This window comes from Astyanax mexicanus, chromosome 1 (assembly GCF_023375975.1).
Source record: "Astyanax mexicanus isolate ESR-SI-001 chromosome 1, AstMex3_surface, whole genome shotgun sequence".
In the NCBI taxonomy this organism is placed as follows: Eukaryota; Metazoa; Chordata; class Actinopteri; order Characiformes; family Acestrorhamphidae; genus Astyanax; species Astyanax mexicanus.
In genome coordinates, this window is record NC_064408.1 from 58,688,425 (window position 1) to 58,705,884 (window position 17,460).

Sequence of the window (17,460 nt, forward strand, 5' to 3'; positions counted from 1 at the left end):
GTACACCTTTTTTATTAATCATGGGTCTGTGATGTTTTTTAAATGTTTTTTTAAAGAGAGCTTGGTTTTTGAGGGTGGGACTTCAGAGAAGCTTCTGATGAAAACTCATAGAGGTCATATGACATCATCTCTTTCCTATGTGCTCTTTTTAAAGCTGAAATTACCAAAACTGACCTTTTGTTTGAGTCAGCATAACAATCATGCAGAAAATACAATATATAACGCGCTAGTCCCACTTAAATCTGTACATTCAGCTTCACACTAAAGATTAATATAAAAGTATCTTTTCATAGTTATTAAAACTGCAGCATATACCCCTAAAAGCTCCAACTTGTCCATGTGATGCACATTTTCACTAAAGCTCTTCACATGAATCTCCTGTTGCATGACATCACCCTTCTTTCACACCTCATCTGCTGCTGCTGCTGCTGCTTATTTTTGCTTCAGCTACAGTTCAAATGAGGTAAACAGGAAAGAGGCTGGGCTTAACTGCAACAGTCGACAAACTTGACTGCTTGCAGCTACACTTTACTGAAGACACTCATTCACCTCATGTTCTATTTAAGACACATTAAACAAGTATTTTTTTTATTACTAAGCGTGCAAGTACTGGCCAGGTGTAATTATAAAATTTGCACTAGTTATTGGTATAGCGAGTTGAATACTAGCTGTAGATCACTTATGATTCAAATGCAGCTTGCCAAATGTGCAGCACTTGCATGAGAGGAAGTCAGAAGCTGTTGCTTCATTACCTCATGCAGATGGTGGCTGGGGGATCAAGTTCACAGCACCTTTTTGAGAATGAGGCTGCACTTTTGAATTCCTCTGCACTGATCTTACACCATTTTTTTTATATATATGACTTTTATTTTTGTTGGGGAATAACTCCTACACAAAAGCTCCTACGATAAATTGATTGTATGCTTAACTGAGCAACAAAAACAATACCACAGAAATATAACAGTATAGCAATGCATATGAAATTAACTCAGGAAGTGCCATCAGTTGAAACCTTAGCAGTGTTCCTAGCTCAGACAAGAAAATATTGCCTTGTGCTTTAACTGGTCTCTGGCTAGGGGAACTATTAGAGTTGATCTATTAATAATTACATTCCACATTTTGCAATATGTTGCAATATTGCCGAACATCCTCTGTTTCATATGCCATGAATTCCACAAGACATTAGAAATGTTCACTTGAGGTGGGTCTTATAGTGTTAAATGAATTATATTGTCAGGATGCCTTATGTAAACCTCACTTATTATGAGACGTTTAAATGCACTACCAGTACACATCAACATATCTGATACAACATTTTATATTAGACTTTTAATAATACATTACTGTTGAACAATCTAGTTTAAAAATGTTTTGTTGGTGTCAGATTGAAACTGGTGTTTAATGGTCAAAAATGTTCAAAACATGGTCATCCAGGTGAAAATATTAACATATACTGGCAAATAAGCTGGTTAACCAATTTGATTGGAGTGGTCTTGTCAGTCATGCTGGTTGGTTAGCTTGGTCAGATTAATCATGCTTGTAGATGGGCAAAAAATTCAAACTTAAATAAAAGTATACCCAATATGCTGTTTAAGAGTTAAATTGATCAACCTGCTTTACCATTTTAAACTGGCCAGGCTATTTTCCAGCAATGATGGCAAAAGAAAGTAATTTGTTAAACTTTATTAATATGCTTCTTCTGTTCACAGCAAAATGAAAATTAAGAATGTTAATTAATTTTGAGGTCACAGGGCAAGAACTGTAGCTATGTGGCTGTCCATGACTCTCCAATTTATAATCTATTGACTTTAGAAATGTTTTGCATTGACTTTACTCTGTTTTGCATGTATACTACTGTGCATAATTATGTGGGGCTCACCTGGGTGGAAGGTGGGCTTGGTGGATTTCAGCTGGGTGTGGGCTCTAAGTGGGTTTGTACATGTGTTTTTAGTGGGAACCAACCAGAGGGGGCCCATGTTTAACCTCTCCATGTCCCATTCATCACTGGCCGATTGAAATCCATATATAGAGCAATTGTGTAGGCTGCGGACAACATATTCTGTTTTTTTTTTAGCTAAGATGGGTAGAGTTATGCAGACATAATCGGTTTCGATTTTTATAGGTCTATAATATAGCAGAGTAAAAAAATTAGGACACCCTCATTTTAGAGCAGATTTTTAAATTATTTGTTAAAACAAGGTGTTTGCTGTGTTTTATATATTAAAGCTGGGAAATATCGGTGATAGCCAGCACTCCTCATTTAATGTTTATGTAATTGGCGAGGTAGGAGTCTGTTGTTAGGTGAGCAAAGCGATTAATTTCTGACCAAGATCTTAGGCCCAATCCCCCTTGGCCCTACCACTTAGCCCTATATTTTGCGAGTGCATGCTTAGGGGTAGGGGTGTCCCGATTTTTGCTAGGCTGGAGGGGTAGGGGGAGTGTTAGGGCTAAATGGCCTTCAAACAGAGATTTTTCAGGGGAACACCCAAAACAGAGAGCAGTGAGAATCACTGGCAAGATGGTGGCACACGCAACCAAAGAAACTGCCCATTTTTGCAGCAAGCATAAAAAACTGTTAGTCGCTTGTCTCAGTAGCTAGTTAGCTATCTCAGCTAAATTTCTCGTTTCACCCTAAATGGTGCAACAGACAACAGAGGAAAGAAAATAAAATTTAATCAAAGCTTATTTTAGCTCCTTATCAAAGAGAAATTAGAAAATGAACATTAATAATGAATTGCTGCACCACCTGACCCTTTCTGAGGACATATAATGCCCTAAAGTTTACTAGTTAACCAACATATGTTGCTGAACTTGCTATATATCTGTATGGGGTTCTTGAGGGGATAGGAGTTCACCCTCTAACTCTGTTCCAGAGGGAAGGGTTACACCTAAAAACAAGAGGTAGGGGTCCAAAAAAAAGGGACTTTGCCTTAAGAGTGCAAAGGTATGGATTAAATAGGTACAGGCATTTATTTCTATCTGCATATACCACATTTCTTATTTCTAACAGATAAGTAAGGTCATTAATTAATGATTTGTTTATTTAAATGTATTATATGTTCATTGTATTGTATTGAGTTTGTATCTAGTCATAATTTAATTGTGCCAGTCTATGTTATGCTGACTTTACACCTATCAATTTTGTAGAGCTTTTACTGTTGCAGACAAATTTCTAGTTTCAGGATAAAATCATGGGAGTCTTGCTATAGTCAAGTTGCGGTCACGTCATCTCTTAGTCTCATCTTTTCAGTCTGCGGTGGTTAGGATTGAAAGTTTTAGTCAGTCTTTTTTTCTTGTCCTGCGTTCAGATAAAATCAACCGTGTTTAATAATATTGTAAGTCTTGGGACTTGGCTCATGCAAATAGTGACGTAAACAATGTAAACAACCAATAGAAGAAGAGCTACGGAAAGGATTTTACCTTTATTTGAACTGTTAACAAACAATTTGTTTGAGGGCACATTTTACAGTTAACATGCCTTATATGGTTCTTACATTAATATGTTCCGTATATAAAACAAATGTAGCACTTTAAAGTTATTTTAAAAATCATTATTTTTTTTTGCACTAGTTTGTCTTATTGTGCAGTGTTCTTTTTGATACAAACAAGGTTAATAAAGACACATTTTGCATGAATGATGTTCTTTATTGTGTTAATTCTAAATAAAAAGGCAAATGTATAACAGTGAAACTGTGATTCTTTGCTATACAAGGTTGTAGCATAAAAAGGGGGGATAGAAGCTTATAGGCAGAGTTGAACACAAAATGTATTCTATTAAAAAAATATTAAGAACAGTGTGTCAGAAAAAAAAAAAAAACTGTTGATGGGGACAAATGTTGTGAATCTCTGATAAATCACAGTATTGATATACACATTTTTGTAACTTAATATGTAATATGAATTGTATGTTAACTCTACCAGAAGCAGTTAGTGACCCCCCAGTCTTTGCAAAATCTTAGTCTGTGACTACCCTGTGACTAAAAAGTCTGAGGAGTCTTTAGATGTGAGAGGGTGTCAGATTTCAGTCTGTTAAAGGTATTTTCAGAGTCTTTTCAAAGTCATGCAGTGTATGGACAGCTTAAAAAGTCTGTGACTGGTCTTTAGGTGTGGGAGGGTACCAGACATTAAGCTGTCCATACAATACACGACTTTGAAAAGACTCTGAAAAGACTTTTAACAGACTGAAGTCTGACACCCGCTCACATCTAAAGACTCCTCAGACTTTTTAATCACAGAATAATCACAGACTAAGATTTTACAAAGACTGGGGATCACTAACTGCAAGACTGCAACTAGATTCTTTCTGAGGTTATTTTCCATCAAGCTTCTGGTGGAGTTTACATACAATATATACAGTGTTGGGCACGTTACTTTGAAAAAGTAATTAGTTATAGTTACTCGTTACTTCTCCAAAAAAGTAACTGAGTTACTAACGGAGTTACTCCACTATAAAAGTAATTAGTTACCAGTAAAAGTAACTATCGCGTTACTTTTTATTATTCGCCCGTCAAAAAAAGGAAATCAATTATGCATTTACTATTATTATTAGAAAAATAACAAAAAATAACAAACGAAAATAAACCCAAAATGTTGACAAAAATATAATCTAACGAATTTCAAAAAAATAAAACGAAATTCTCCACACAACCAAAGAAAATTACTAAAACTTGTAATACTGAAAAAAGCGGAAAAACGCGTCTGGGGATGAAATTTAACAAACCAAGCCACACTCAAAAGAAATATGTATATATAAAACAAAATAATGGACAAAAACAACAATTTAATGCCCGTTAAAATGGTATTAATATAACAGCTTCACCAAAAGAGAATAGAGCTTAGATCGTGCCCAAAAAATCCGACCCAGCCGGAGCCCGTGCACATTCTGCCCAAGCCCGAACCATAAACTGTCATTATGAGCCTGACCCGATCCGCCCCATAAACTGTCTGTTTTCGGGCTGATTGAATGAGCGAAATATAATCAGAATTATGTTAATTAACACTGTAACATAGAAGCATAGAACTATTATTTAATTTAAATGATTTTTAAGAACAGCTACACACAATGCAAGTCAAACGCGGAGGCGTTCACGTGCGCCCAGAGCTACGTGATTACAGTTTTCATTTTTATTATAGTTTAATTTTATTTTGTTTTTATTTTTTCTGTTCATTTTAGGGTGGGCTTGCTAGCGCGAGCGCTTTACACAAGAACTAACAGACCACGAGTGCCGCGCGCTCGGCACAACAACTCCCGCTGTACAACTCCGCTGTACAACAGCGCTTATAAATAAATTAAACACAAAAATGAGGGTATTCTATCAGTAATTTCAGTTCGTTTTAGTTAGTTTTATAAACACAAAATACAGTTCGAGATAGTTATGTTTTTCCTTTTAATTACCGTTTTTATTAGATTCAGTTAACACAAATGTTTTTCACTTTCAATTTTCGCTATTTCGTTCGCTTTAGTGAACAATAATAATTGGTTACTTAGCAACATTGTGATTATCACACCAGAGCTTTATACAAAATAAAAATAGGAGCCCGATTTCGGGTCGGTCCTCAGGTCAGGTGGGATTCGGGCAGAGAATCTAAGCTCTAAAATAGAAAGCAGCAGCACCACAAAAACCGGAGCAGCTAAAAAGAGCTTAACGTCCTTAATTCGGAACTTGGGTTGTCCACGGCAATCACTGAATTGATTAGAGCACGCAAATCGTCACAATTGTGCCTCACTTCACCACGCCAAACCACAGGCACAGCGGCCAGAAGTTCACCGGACAGAGGAGGGGTTAACCAGGGCAAAGCGAAATAAAAAAAAAAGTTCATAGAGCTGCTAAAGTAACGTGCAGTAACGGGGTGTCGGAAATGGTAACGGCGTTATAGTTACAGTCATAGTAATTAGTTAGATTACTCGTTACTGAAAAAAAGTAAAGGCGTTAGTAACGCCGTTAGTTTTAACGCCGTTACTCCCAACACTGAATATATATTACATATTAAGTTACACATAATGTGTATAAATACTTTGATTTATCAGAGTATTTATAATGTTTGTTCCCATCAACAGTTTATTTTTCTGCCACACTGTTTGTTCTTGATATTTTTAATATAACATATTTGTGTTCAACTCTGCCTATAAGCTTCTTTCCCCCCCTTTTTTGCTACAACCTTGTATAGCAAAGAATTACTGTTTCACTGCTGTACTTTTGCCCTTTAGATAGAATTAATGCAATAAAGAACATCATTCTTGCCGAATGTGTATTTATTAAACTTGTTTGTATTAAAAATAACACTGCACAATAAGACAAAATAGTGCAAAATAAAATAACTTTAAACATAATGACTTTAAAGTGCTACCTGTGTTTAGGTACTGCACATAAAGTAAGAACCATATACGGTATGTTGTCTTAAAATGTATTATTTTTAAATAATAACAGTCACGTGAAATATATTCTAGCCTCTTCTCGTAACTCTTCTTCTATTGGTTGTTGACATTGTTCACGTCACTATTTGCGTGAGCCAAGTCTCAAGACTTACAATAATATTAAACACGGTTAATTTTATGGAGTGCCAGGACGCGAACCTGACTGAATCAGTAATAACCAGCATTACACTGAACTATCGAGATGACTCGGCCGCGACTCGACTGCAGCTCGACTCTAGCCAGACTCTCGCGATTTTATCCCGACTCTGGAAATGTGTCTGCAACTGAGAAATCGCTTGAAAATCGTTAGGTGTCGGCATCAGTCTGTAAAAAGTCTTTTCACAGTCGTGTAGTGTATGGACAGGATTGAAGGGATGCAGTCGGGGGTGGCCCAAGATAAAAAAATAAGATGAGGGTTTCAGAACCTGACAAGCCGCATAAGCAATAAAACAGAGGGTTACGCTATTTGTTTATTGGATATGCCACAAAAACTATGTTGGCTATAAATATAATCATTGCATTTACCTATATAACTTTAACTATTTCTTGCATCACCTTTCTGTGGGTTTTGATATATTTAAGAGCTTTTTAAACGCACATTTACCCCAAAACACGTAGCTTAATCTAACCAGACATATAACGTCCTTAAAGTGAGCCCTTTCTCCTCCGCTAGACCCCACGGTTCTCTCTCCGCTCAGAAACACTTATTCTCACATTAAAATACACACATAAACACTGAGCGCTCTATCCCGCCCACACAGCCAGACCAGGCTGATTCTGAGGTGAATTCGGTGTGTTTTCGCTCTGTTGGCGGGAGGATATGACCGCTACAGGCCCTGTTTCTCTCTATCTTGCCGTCAGTCTCCGCGGGGATCCAGCCCTCGCCCCGGTGGAGCAAGCATGGACTCCATTTTGTAAAGAGTGGACTGACAGAGCTGTAGGTAAAGGCACATTCGCTCTGGCTGCGCTGATTGGCTCCTGCCACTCAGCGACCATTTAAAATCCGCCGTCGTCCAATCACAAAGCGCGTCCGTTCAAAAACAGAAGCTCAGCAGCCAATCGTTGAGCTTCGCGCCATCATAGACTCTGGTAGGTTGCTGAGTGAGAGAGGGAGGAACGGGCGCTGCGCCGGGACGGTATTATTTTTAATATATATATTTTTATAAGTTGTATGAACTGAAGGCGAGGGCGCTGCGTATTAAACAACCGTGTTTCCGCACCCAGGTAAGAAGTTCTGATTGTTTGTAGTGTTTATAGTGTGAGAGTTTAATGTGTTTTGTGTTGAGTTGTCTTTGTTGAGTTAACGGTACTCGGACACAGTCAGGCACCGAGCTGATGTTCCTCTGAGCGCTTCTACAGACGAGCTCTTCTCTAATGTGCTGAATGTGAGAGGCGCAGGTTTTCTGCTGTTTCTGTTCACTTGGTCATATATGTGTGTAATATTCTGTCTGCCTGAGATCCGAAGCACCACTCGTATTTATGGTGAACGCGTCTAAAAGTTCTTCAGTAAAAGTCCCGCTTTATCTGGAGGTGTTTGCTGTTTCGATTAGCTTTAGCTTTGCTAACCGGCTTGTCACTGGAAACTTAGCTTAGCTTAGTTTAGCTTAGCATAGACAGGTTACCTATATTCGTTTGCTTATATTTATATAGCGCTATAGTAAACTAACGTTAGTTTTACTACGGTTGGTGTATGTAGTATGCTAGCTAGTTAGCTATGATATTGTTATGTCTATTGTATTTGGAGTTGTGGCTGTTATTAAATTAATTAGATAAGTAATGCGGATTGTTTTGTAACTAGTTTAGCTTCAGGCTAACCGAAACCGCTTCTCGCGCCTCTTCTCCGCTAACTGCGTTATTAACCTAAATACATACAACTGTCTAGATTATCAGCTTCATGGTTCGCTAGGTTAGATAAACTATGTGACGCCATATCTACATATGGTTCTCATTATGACCTGTAGTTTAATACGTCCAGGCCCTTCATTCATATCTCTTTAAAATGATCTGCTTATCGGGTACTCTAAACTTTCCCTGGCTAACGCAGGCTAGCCAACCTACGGGCGTTATCTATTGTCCCACTGTTTGGCTTGTATTTAGCGCTCCGTGCTCGTCTGTTGTAGGTTTAAAATGTTTAACACGTTGGTGAATTTTGCAGTGTGTTAAACTAGCTAAGCTGTAGCACAGAAGTTGTAAGTGTAGGGTTACTGTAAATGCCATGTGTAGCCTGATACTCGCCGCGTTTGAAAACATGACGTTTTCCCTCCATTCAGTTTGTCACTTGAACCATTTGTTAAAGAAACAGCATCTTTCCCCGGTGCGTTTTTATTCATCACAATGGGCCTATTTTACAAGTCAGATACTTCAGCAGTTGTCATAACATGCTAAATTTATATATAAAAAAATAAAATAAATGTAAATAGCCAAGACTTACGTACAATGTCAGCTGTGGTACTAAGTTAACGCTACTTCAGTTTTTTTGTTTTTAGCTAACTAGGTTATATGTTCGCTTTCATTTCTTTCCTTTCAAACTGGGTCATGTTTCATGTACTGTTTATATCAAAACTTTAGATAATATTTTGGCCTGATTTTCTCTGTTTTTTTGCTTCTACTTCGCTAATCTATAGTGTCTGTAATTAGTGCCCCGCCCCATCTAACTATAGTCACCAACACTAGGTGAAATCTCTGATTTGAATAAGATAAATGTTAGTTTAGCTGGCTAACGTATCTCAGTTCAGTGAAGAATGTAGTGAATATGTTTAAATACGATTAGATTAGTGTTAGCTACCTACAGTAACCTGTCTCCATCGTTTGCTTCTGCGTTAAATTCAAAGGTTTATTAAATGATGTTGAAGGTGGCAGAAACTGTTTTTGTTGTTCTTGAGGTTAGCATGTTCGTGGGTTTTGTTTTTAATGAGTTTTGTGTTCAAACCTTTTTCCGAGTCAGGTAACATTTGTTGTTCTAGTGTTAAAATCTAAAATGTTTGTGGTTATGGGTTTAGGTTGCATTACTAAGTTTAGGATACTCAAAACACAATATCCATGTTGTGTATTAGAAAGCACTGTGTTTAAGGTGGATGCCATATTGTCCAGGAAAAATTTTAAAAATAACACTAGAAGTAGCCACTGTCTAGTCCCAGAATCCCTTTTACAAAAGCTATTGAGTGGTTGACAAAAGAACTCGTGCAGATGCTACAGTTTGAAAGTACTCGCAGTAATTCATTCCAGTGGGGACAGGCATGTCAGCACTTCTGAGACAGCCACTGCTGACATCACAGCTTCATTGTCATCATGCCATGTGCATTCAGTTTGCCATAGTTTTACTTTGTGAGGTCATTTTCAGTGATTGTAGAATGCAAATCAATGTTTGTTTATGCAAATTAAGTTTATTAACCTTTTATATACTTTATAGTTCTTGGTTTGTGTTTAAGGTGCTTAGTTGCCTACAGGAAGAGTGTACTTTTAATCTTTTGTTAATGCATTATCTCTTGAATTGTAGGTAAAAGATGCCGACTGTCAGGTTTCAGGCTGGAGATACTGTGATGGGCCGCTGGCCTGGCAGTAACCTTTATTACGAGGTTAAGGTTCTGAGTTTTGATGCCAAGACTCTTCTTTACACCGTCATCTACAAAGATGGCACAGAGCTGGAGCTGAGGGATGCAGACATTAAGGTATAAAACCTCTAAACTCCCACACTACACACTAAATTATCTGCTCCTCCTGGCTCACATGTGATTTTAGTATAGTGTAAGAACACAACTTTACATTTTTGCTAACCATTGAGCATTGTGTTGTATTTACAGAGTCTAGCTGGATTTAAGCAAGGTCTTGCCCGCTCTCGTTCCCGCTCCCGTTCTCGCTCACCGGCCCGCACTCGCAGAAGTCGCTCTCGTTCACCAGCGAGGACTTCCCGCCGCTCTTCATCCCGCACCACAGAGGTGCGCAAGGAGAAACTTAAAGAGGTGCTAGAAGTTCGCCTTACTCCTGTGGTAAGAACACCCACTCAGTTTGACTACTCTGTACTGCTTTTAGTTTCCTCTATGAAAGTCTGTCAGAGAGAAAAAAATGTATTCATGATGTAGGCTGTTCAACAAATTGCAGACAGGGTTAATGGCACCTAGAATACCTGCAAAGTCTAAAAAAAACCCCCAAAAAAACCAACTTATTTTTGCTCAAGTGTTAAAATAGCAATAAACAATTACTTGTCAAAAATTATAGTTAGTTTACTTACATTTATAAAGTACATAATTTTGTGTCCTTGATTTCTTTTTCTTTACTGTCTCAATTGTTTCAGGCCATACCACTTGAAAACAATAGCAGCAATAAGCATGAAACAAAAGAGGAAAATGATGCAGCTAACAAAGTCAATGAGGTGAATATGCATTATATATCTAAAATGTAATGACTGTGTCACTGAATACTTGATAATTTTCACAGTATGATTTACCTGTGTCTGTGTTGTCGTGTGATGTGCACGTGAGCGTATCTCTGAATGATTAACTTTCATTTAAATTTCTTGCTGTGATTTATTCTTTTTTTTTTATCTACCACAAGGTGTGCACACTTCCTGCTGTTTGATTTCAGATAAAAAAAAGTAGGATTACAAAAGATAACATTTTATTATTTGGTTTAAGATGCCCTGGGTCTCAGAGAATGATTGTAGATGTGATGCTTGTGAAGATGGTGAAAGCTTGAATTGTTTAAATATTTACTGCTGTATAAGATTGTTTTACTGATGTGTGTTGTATATCTTATGCCTCCATTTACTTGTAGAAAACTGAGGAGGAATCAGAGAATCAAGTAGGTGGCCGCTACAACCTTCGCCGCAGGAAGGACCAGAGTGATGGTCGACCTGTAGAGCTGGTAAAGAAGGTGGAGGAAATCTTGCCACATGCCATACCACAGGAAACCCGGAAGACTACAGAACTGGAGTTTGGAGGGAGGATTGGTAAGAGACAATTGTTGTAACATTTTTGATATTAACTGATCTAGTTATTGTGAAGATGCATTAGTCTTGCGTTCACTTGTCTTGTTTCATTCCAGGTGTGGTGTTCTGGCTGCTGTTTCTACCTGTGGTGGTTCTGGCCATGCTTATTCTCTGTGCCCAGACAGATGCTAGTCTCCTTAACTTTTCCCTCTCGCCTCCCCTGCTTGAGCCTCTTTGGGACTGGCAGGTTTTTGGCATTGTGGTCCTCTGGCTGCTCTTCCAGGCTGTTCTTTCTCTGCTACCTATCGGCAAGGTATTTCCAAGTACCACATGACTTTTGTGGCCTGGGGCCCAGGCACATGACCACTCTACCCACTGCCTCTTATTTTGCATTACAGGCTGGCTTCAGCCAGACAGGGTAAATTGGATTACTCATCAGAAATGTAGTGCAAATTGAGAGCAGAGCTGGAAATGTTTTTCTGCAGTCTCTTGTTCTGTTTTTATCTATTATTTGTTTCCTCAATTGGCTGAAGATTATGCTTATATTTGGGAAATACTGACATGAAAAAGCTTTTGATGGGTCCTGTGAAGTTCTGTTTAGAATCATTTAAACCTGCTGGGGAGTTAACAAATACTCAGTTCACTTTTGTTGTACTTCTGAGTTAGCTGCTGAATTAAAGTTTAGAAAACTCTTGCTAAGTTGAGAAATTGTTACTTCATTTCAAATTAAAGGCAACCTTTTTATTCCTTCCCCGCACACTCTAGGTTGTTGAGGGAATGCCTCTGAAGAATGGGAAAACATTAAAATACCGGATTAATGGTGAGTCTCACTTCAACAATCCATTCTTCTGTAGTGATTTATTTTCTATTTGCTTAATTCACAACTTAATTATTTAAGTGGCTGATAGCAGATAAGAGCTTAGCAGTTGCAGTCAGTTGACACTCCTGGGTACTGAGGTCTTTTAATTTTCTATTTGTCAGGCTTCTCTGCACTGATCATCAGTGCATTGGCAGTTGGTGGTGCTGTGTACTACGAGGTGGATCTTAGCTACGTCCATGCTCATTTTCTGCAGTTCTACACCTCAGCTCTACTCGTCTCCATCCTTCTCAGCATCTACCTGTTTATCCGCTCCCGCTGTGCTTCTGAAGATGAACGTGCCCCCGCTGGAAATTCAGGTCTGGGTTTGCGAATTTTAGACCTGCAGTACTGTCAATTGGGTCAGTGGGTGTAATTAGTGTGTGTGGTTTTGTTTGTTTTCATTTATTTATTTATTTATTTAAAACAGGTCATGTGGTCTACGATTTTTTCATGGGACGTGAGCTGAACCCACGAATCAAAAGCTTTGATATCAAATTCTTCTGTGAGATGCGTCCAGGCCTGATTGGTTGGGTAAGCAGAGAACACTTAGTTTAAATCTTTTTTTTTTTTATGCTGCTTAAAACTAAACTGATTGCACCATTGTGTCCTCTGTTGATTTCATGAGCTTTATCTACAAATTGATTCATATCTGCATGTCAAAGTGAAACTCATTTGAAAGCTGCTTGATGATGATGATGATTTTATTATTATGGTGATAATGATTATGGTTATCATTCTTTTGTAGCTTGTGATCAACTTTGCCATGTTACTTGCTGAGATGAAACACAAGAATCTGGATACCCCCTCCCCAGCCATGCTCCTTGTCAATGGCTTCCAGCTGCTTTGGGTTGCAGATGGCCTTTGGCATGAGGTATGATTAATGACTCATGACATGTTGCACGCAATGCAACACTTAAGATTAATACTGAAGAAAAGACTCAGATATTGAATGCTAAATGGATTTATAAAAATTTCAGGAGAAACTTCTAACCATGATGGATATAGTGCATGATGGCTTTGGGTTCATGCTAGCATTCGGAGATCTGGCCTGGGTTCCTTTTACCTTCACTTGTCAGGCCTACTACCTTGTCAGCCACACCAGCGATCTGTCTGTGTTCTGGATTGTTGCCATCATAATAATGAATGGTCAGTAAATTTTCTTTAGTTATACATCAATTTATAAAATGTTGTTGTTGTCATAATTTATATATTTAATTGGATAAATTCTGATCACTTTCTTGATTTATTATTTCCACAGTTGTTGGTTACTACATTTTCCGGCAAGCCAACTCTCAAAAATTTGCCTTCAGAAGAAATCCATCAGATCCTGCCTTGTCTTGTATGTCTTTTTCACACTCTTTCATTGTAACTTCTTTTTTTATTATTATTCTTGATTTGAGTCTATTGACAAACTATTTATTTATTTTTATTTCAGACCTAAAAACGATTCCTACTGCAACTGGAAAGAATCTCATCGTCTCTGGTCTGTGGGGTTTTGTCCGTCATCCGAATTACCTTGGCGACCTCATTATGGCTCTGGCCTGGTCCTTATCATGTGGTAAGTCTTAGGATTTACATGCCTGAAGTAGCTTGTTGTGCCTCTGTACACTAAGAACTGCAGAAGCACTCCTCTTCACATTCATTTTGTGAAGCTTTCTGACTCCTTTTTCTACTTTCTGTGGTCCCACAGGTTTCAGTCATGTGATTCCATATTTTTACCTAATTTACTTGGTTGTTCTCCTTGTCCATCGTGATGCCCGAGATGAACACCAGTGTCGGAAAAAGTACGGCTCAGCGTGGGAGGAATACTGCAAAGTTGTGCGTTACCGTATCTTGCCCGGGATTTACTGAGAGTCGCAGTGGACTTTTGGGGCACACCAAATTTTCTGAAGAGAATATAAGAAAAAAAAATATGGTCAATTCTGTGAATTTCTAAACAAGCCAGCACAGTTAGTTTTCATCTATCAGCTTGGCAGCTATTTTGAGTCCTAGAAATGTACTAAACTTTAAAAAAAAAAAAAAAAGTTAGGTGTTAAATCCCTTCATCATATATTTCTGAAGTTGCCCCAGTTGACGCTCACCTGGATATGTATATTAATGTACATAATATTTCTTTTGTTTTTGGTTTTTTTTTTTCTCGAACAATTGATCATCCGTGTTTGTTTTTTTTCTTCCATATTTGAAGTATTACATTTTGCTTTGCTTCTTAATTTTGAACTATTTTGTAACATTACCGTTTTGGTAAAAAAGCTTTTGTATATTATATATGATGGGATATAAATGCCGTGTATTTGTATAGTAAGATGGCAGTTATGCTCTTTCTCAGGACCAGTGCTTTGTGAGAAGAATTCATTAGAAGATTTGTCTTAAATTTTGTATGTAAATATTTTTTGATTATTTTTGCTTTTGGTTTGGTCTTTTATCCAAAGTTTAAGATTGGGCTTTGCTACCTCAAGTCTGTTGTCAGTTTCTTCTACCCTGAAGAAAAGGTTAGATTGCTGATCATTTTGGTGATCCACAGCCTTTTATGCATTGTGGGAGAATCATTTTGTTAAATATTATTCAAAATTCACATGAAAGATATCTGGTTGTATATTTCTATTTTAGCTACTGGGTCTCTTTTTGGTAGTCTTTATGGAGGCTATATTTTATTAAAGTGCATAATTGATGCATTTCGAATTATTTTGTGTAATTAAATGATTGTTGCAACAGTCTTATGAGGAAGTGTGCATTTTAAAATAGCATTTTTTTAAATGAAGTAAAAAAAAAAGGTATTTTCATCCCTTTAATTTGCCAAGGTGCAAGCTTTGTGTGGGTTGTGCTTGGCAAATTAAACAGCTGAATGACTGACATTAAATGCTAAATGTAAATTGATGATTTTGTTTTTTAATTTCTGTAAACAAACAAAAAATCTCACATATGAGTTTATTTTGCTTTGAATATTTTACTGTTATTTTGTGAAAATGGGGTCATCAATCAGGAACCTGCAACCTTTTCGATTGCTAATCTGTTTCTTTAAGGAATGGGTATTTTTACCCAGTACTTAACGCAAAGCGAATGATTGTCAGCTTAATTCATTTTTAATCATTAATGTTTTTCCCAATAAAAGCCCACTGTAGATCAGAGTCCAGCAGGAAAAATTAAACTAGCAAATACCATGTTATTCCACTGCCGTGTACATATGTTTTGTTCATTTTTTTTCTTTTATGGATTTTAGTAAGTTTAGTTAACATTTTGTTAGATATTTAATGTTGCAAATTATTTAATTTTTTACTCGATGGTTGAGCACGTTTCCATTATCCTTATTTGTTTATTTTGTTCTTGTAATATTGTCTGTTTTCGGTCAGCAATTCAAACAGTCGTTTCTCGTAAAATGGTGCGTCTTCCAGTGTAATGGAGGTATATGAAATTACAAACTGTCACAATAGTTCAGATTTCCTGACCTAAAGGTCAAACCTTATGTTGTACAAAGTGTTTTGCAAAAAAATAAAGGTTTTAAGTATTTTGCAGCCAGCTTGGTTTTTTCAGTTTTGTTTTCCATTAATGTCCTTATAAAAGATTACACTCCCCAACACCCCTCATAAACACAACTACATGAATCATCACAAGATCAGGTGTTACTGAGGTAGTATAATTGCACAACTCAGCAACTTCACTCACAAGATAGCACATGAATACATATACAGCCACCCCTGAGGCAATCAGAGAAACAAGACTTCCAGAAAGTCGAGTGCTAATACAGTGTTATTTAAACAGTTAATGACAATTTAACACCTAAACTTTTTTTAGAAACCTTTTTAAATTGTTTTCTTAAAAAATAGACATTGTTATATATTAATTAAACACATTCATTTATATTTGGCCTTTTAATAATCAGCTTTTATCAGAACTGAGTCACCGCACTTTCCTCCGAGCATGCTGGCTGCTTAGCAGCTGACTAGCAGCTAAATGGATGGGACAATCGATCTAGCTATATTGGGGTGAAAATCTAAAAGAAATCTTTAAAAAATCTGTATTTTTAATTCCAGATACTATTTGTCTAAACAATAAAGGTAATACAATATAAACTAAGTATGCTGATTGCAGCAGTACAGTGGACAGTAATCTAGCCAAAGGTTTTTAAATATTGTTTGCCTTTATCCACATATAAAATACTTAAGAAAACAACACCACATGCATGTGGATGAGGACTGTATGTCTGCTTCAAATAATAATTAAAAAATGTAACATGTTCAATAATATTTCTATGAACGTTTGACTGTATTGTGTTAGAACTTGGTACAATAACTAATTTAGTGTAGTTTTCTCACTACTACACCTCAGTGTAGCAAGTGTAAATCCTCAAGCCTACCGTAACGTCCATGTACAAGACTTCAAAAGGAATCCCTATCTCTCTCCAAGTTCATTTTCTATGTTCTCTCTGGCTTGACTGCAGTGACCCTCAGAACAGCGGGATGGCTACTAACATAGCTTTTGGACTGTAGAGGTTGGTTCACACTTTCTGATCTGATAAAACAAAAACACCAACTCATAACTATCATTAATTCTGCTCTGCTTCTAAACCCCCTGTGTTCTGCTCTGCTCTCATTAAGTCACTGAAATAAAACAGCTGAATGAACTGCTTAGGGCAGGGTTCCCCAAAAGGTTCTTAGCAGTAAGATAATACTTGGATGGTCGAGCACGCTTCACACTGAGCACTGTCTCATGTTGAGATGTTCTTAATGATAAGATGCTTTTGGGAAACTGGACCCAGTCAAGCTTATCATGGCTTGCATTTCTTAAAGCATCTAAACACTGAGATTGATTTTTAAATAGAGTGAGAATCACACTGAACTCTCTTTAGCTTAAACATGGTCCTAACACTGAGGACAGGCTATTGGACAGTCAAAGGTTATATGTGCTGCCTTGTTATTCCAGGAGAAAAAAGAAATGGACACACCTACACTGTCAGAGCTACACACAGCAGATCTCTACAGGTAACTGAAGAGATCAGATTCCTCATCATTAGAGTGGTGTGCAATGCTTTACTTAGAATAATTAATAATAATAATAATAATAATAATAATAATAACAGAACCATGTAAAAAATATATATATTTGGAAACCAAATTGGATAAAAGCTCGTTGTCTGTTTTCATTTTTCAGTTTTGAAAGAAATACTGAACAGCCAACCACAAGCTCACTTCCAGAACCCAAACATTTAACAGGTCATTTCCTCATCGATCCGGACACATCATTCACCACTTAATCCTATTATCTGCT

At 37.2% G+C, this 17,460-nt stretch overlaps 1 protein-coding gene across 1 annotated transcript; it reads left to right on the forward strand.

The window, feature by feature from the left end:
- Positions 1-7,488: 7,488 nt before the first annotated feature.
- On the forward strand, positions 7,489-15,711 carry lbr (lamin B receptor). Its single transcript, XM_007245411.4, has 14 exons — positions 7,489-7,639; positions 9,912-10,083; positions 10,216-10,401; positions 10,707-10,784; positions 11,186-11,360; positions 11,456-11,652; positions 12,105-12,159; positions 12,321-12,515; positions 12,626-12,729; positions 12,944-13,069; positions 13,176-13,344; positions 13,457-13,537; positions 13,634-13,756; positions 13,889-15,711. The coding sequence occupies exons 2-14, from the start codon at positions 9,919-9,921 to the stop codon at positions 14,047-14,049; spliced, it is 1,815 nt and encodes a 604-aa protein (XP_007245473.3). The 5' UTR covers positions 7,489-7,639; positions 9,912-9,918; the 3' UTR covers positions 14,050-15,711.
- Positions 15,712-17,460: the final 1,749 nt, after the last annotated feature.

Coding starts and splice junctions, on each gene's coding strand:
- lbr (XM_007245411.4), top strand. CDS start 9,919: ATGCCGACTGTCAGGTTTCAGGCTGGAGATACTGTGATGGGCCGCTGG. Junction 11,653..12,104: donor CTCTGCTACCTATCGGCAAG/GTATTTCCAAGT, acceptor CGCACACTCTAG/GTTGTTGAGGGAATGCCTCT. Junction 13,538..13,633: donor ATCAGATCCTGCCTTGTCTT/GTATGTCTTTTT, acceptor TTTTTATTTCAG/ACCTAAAAACGATTCCTACT.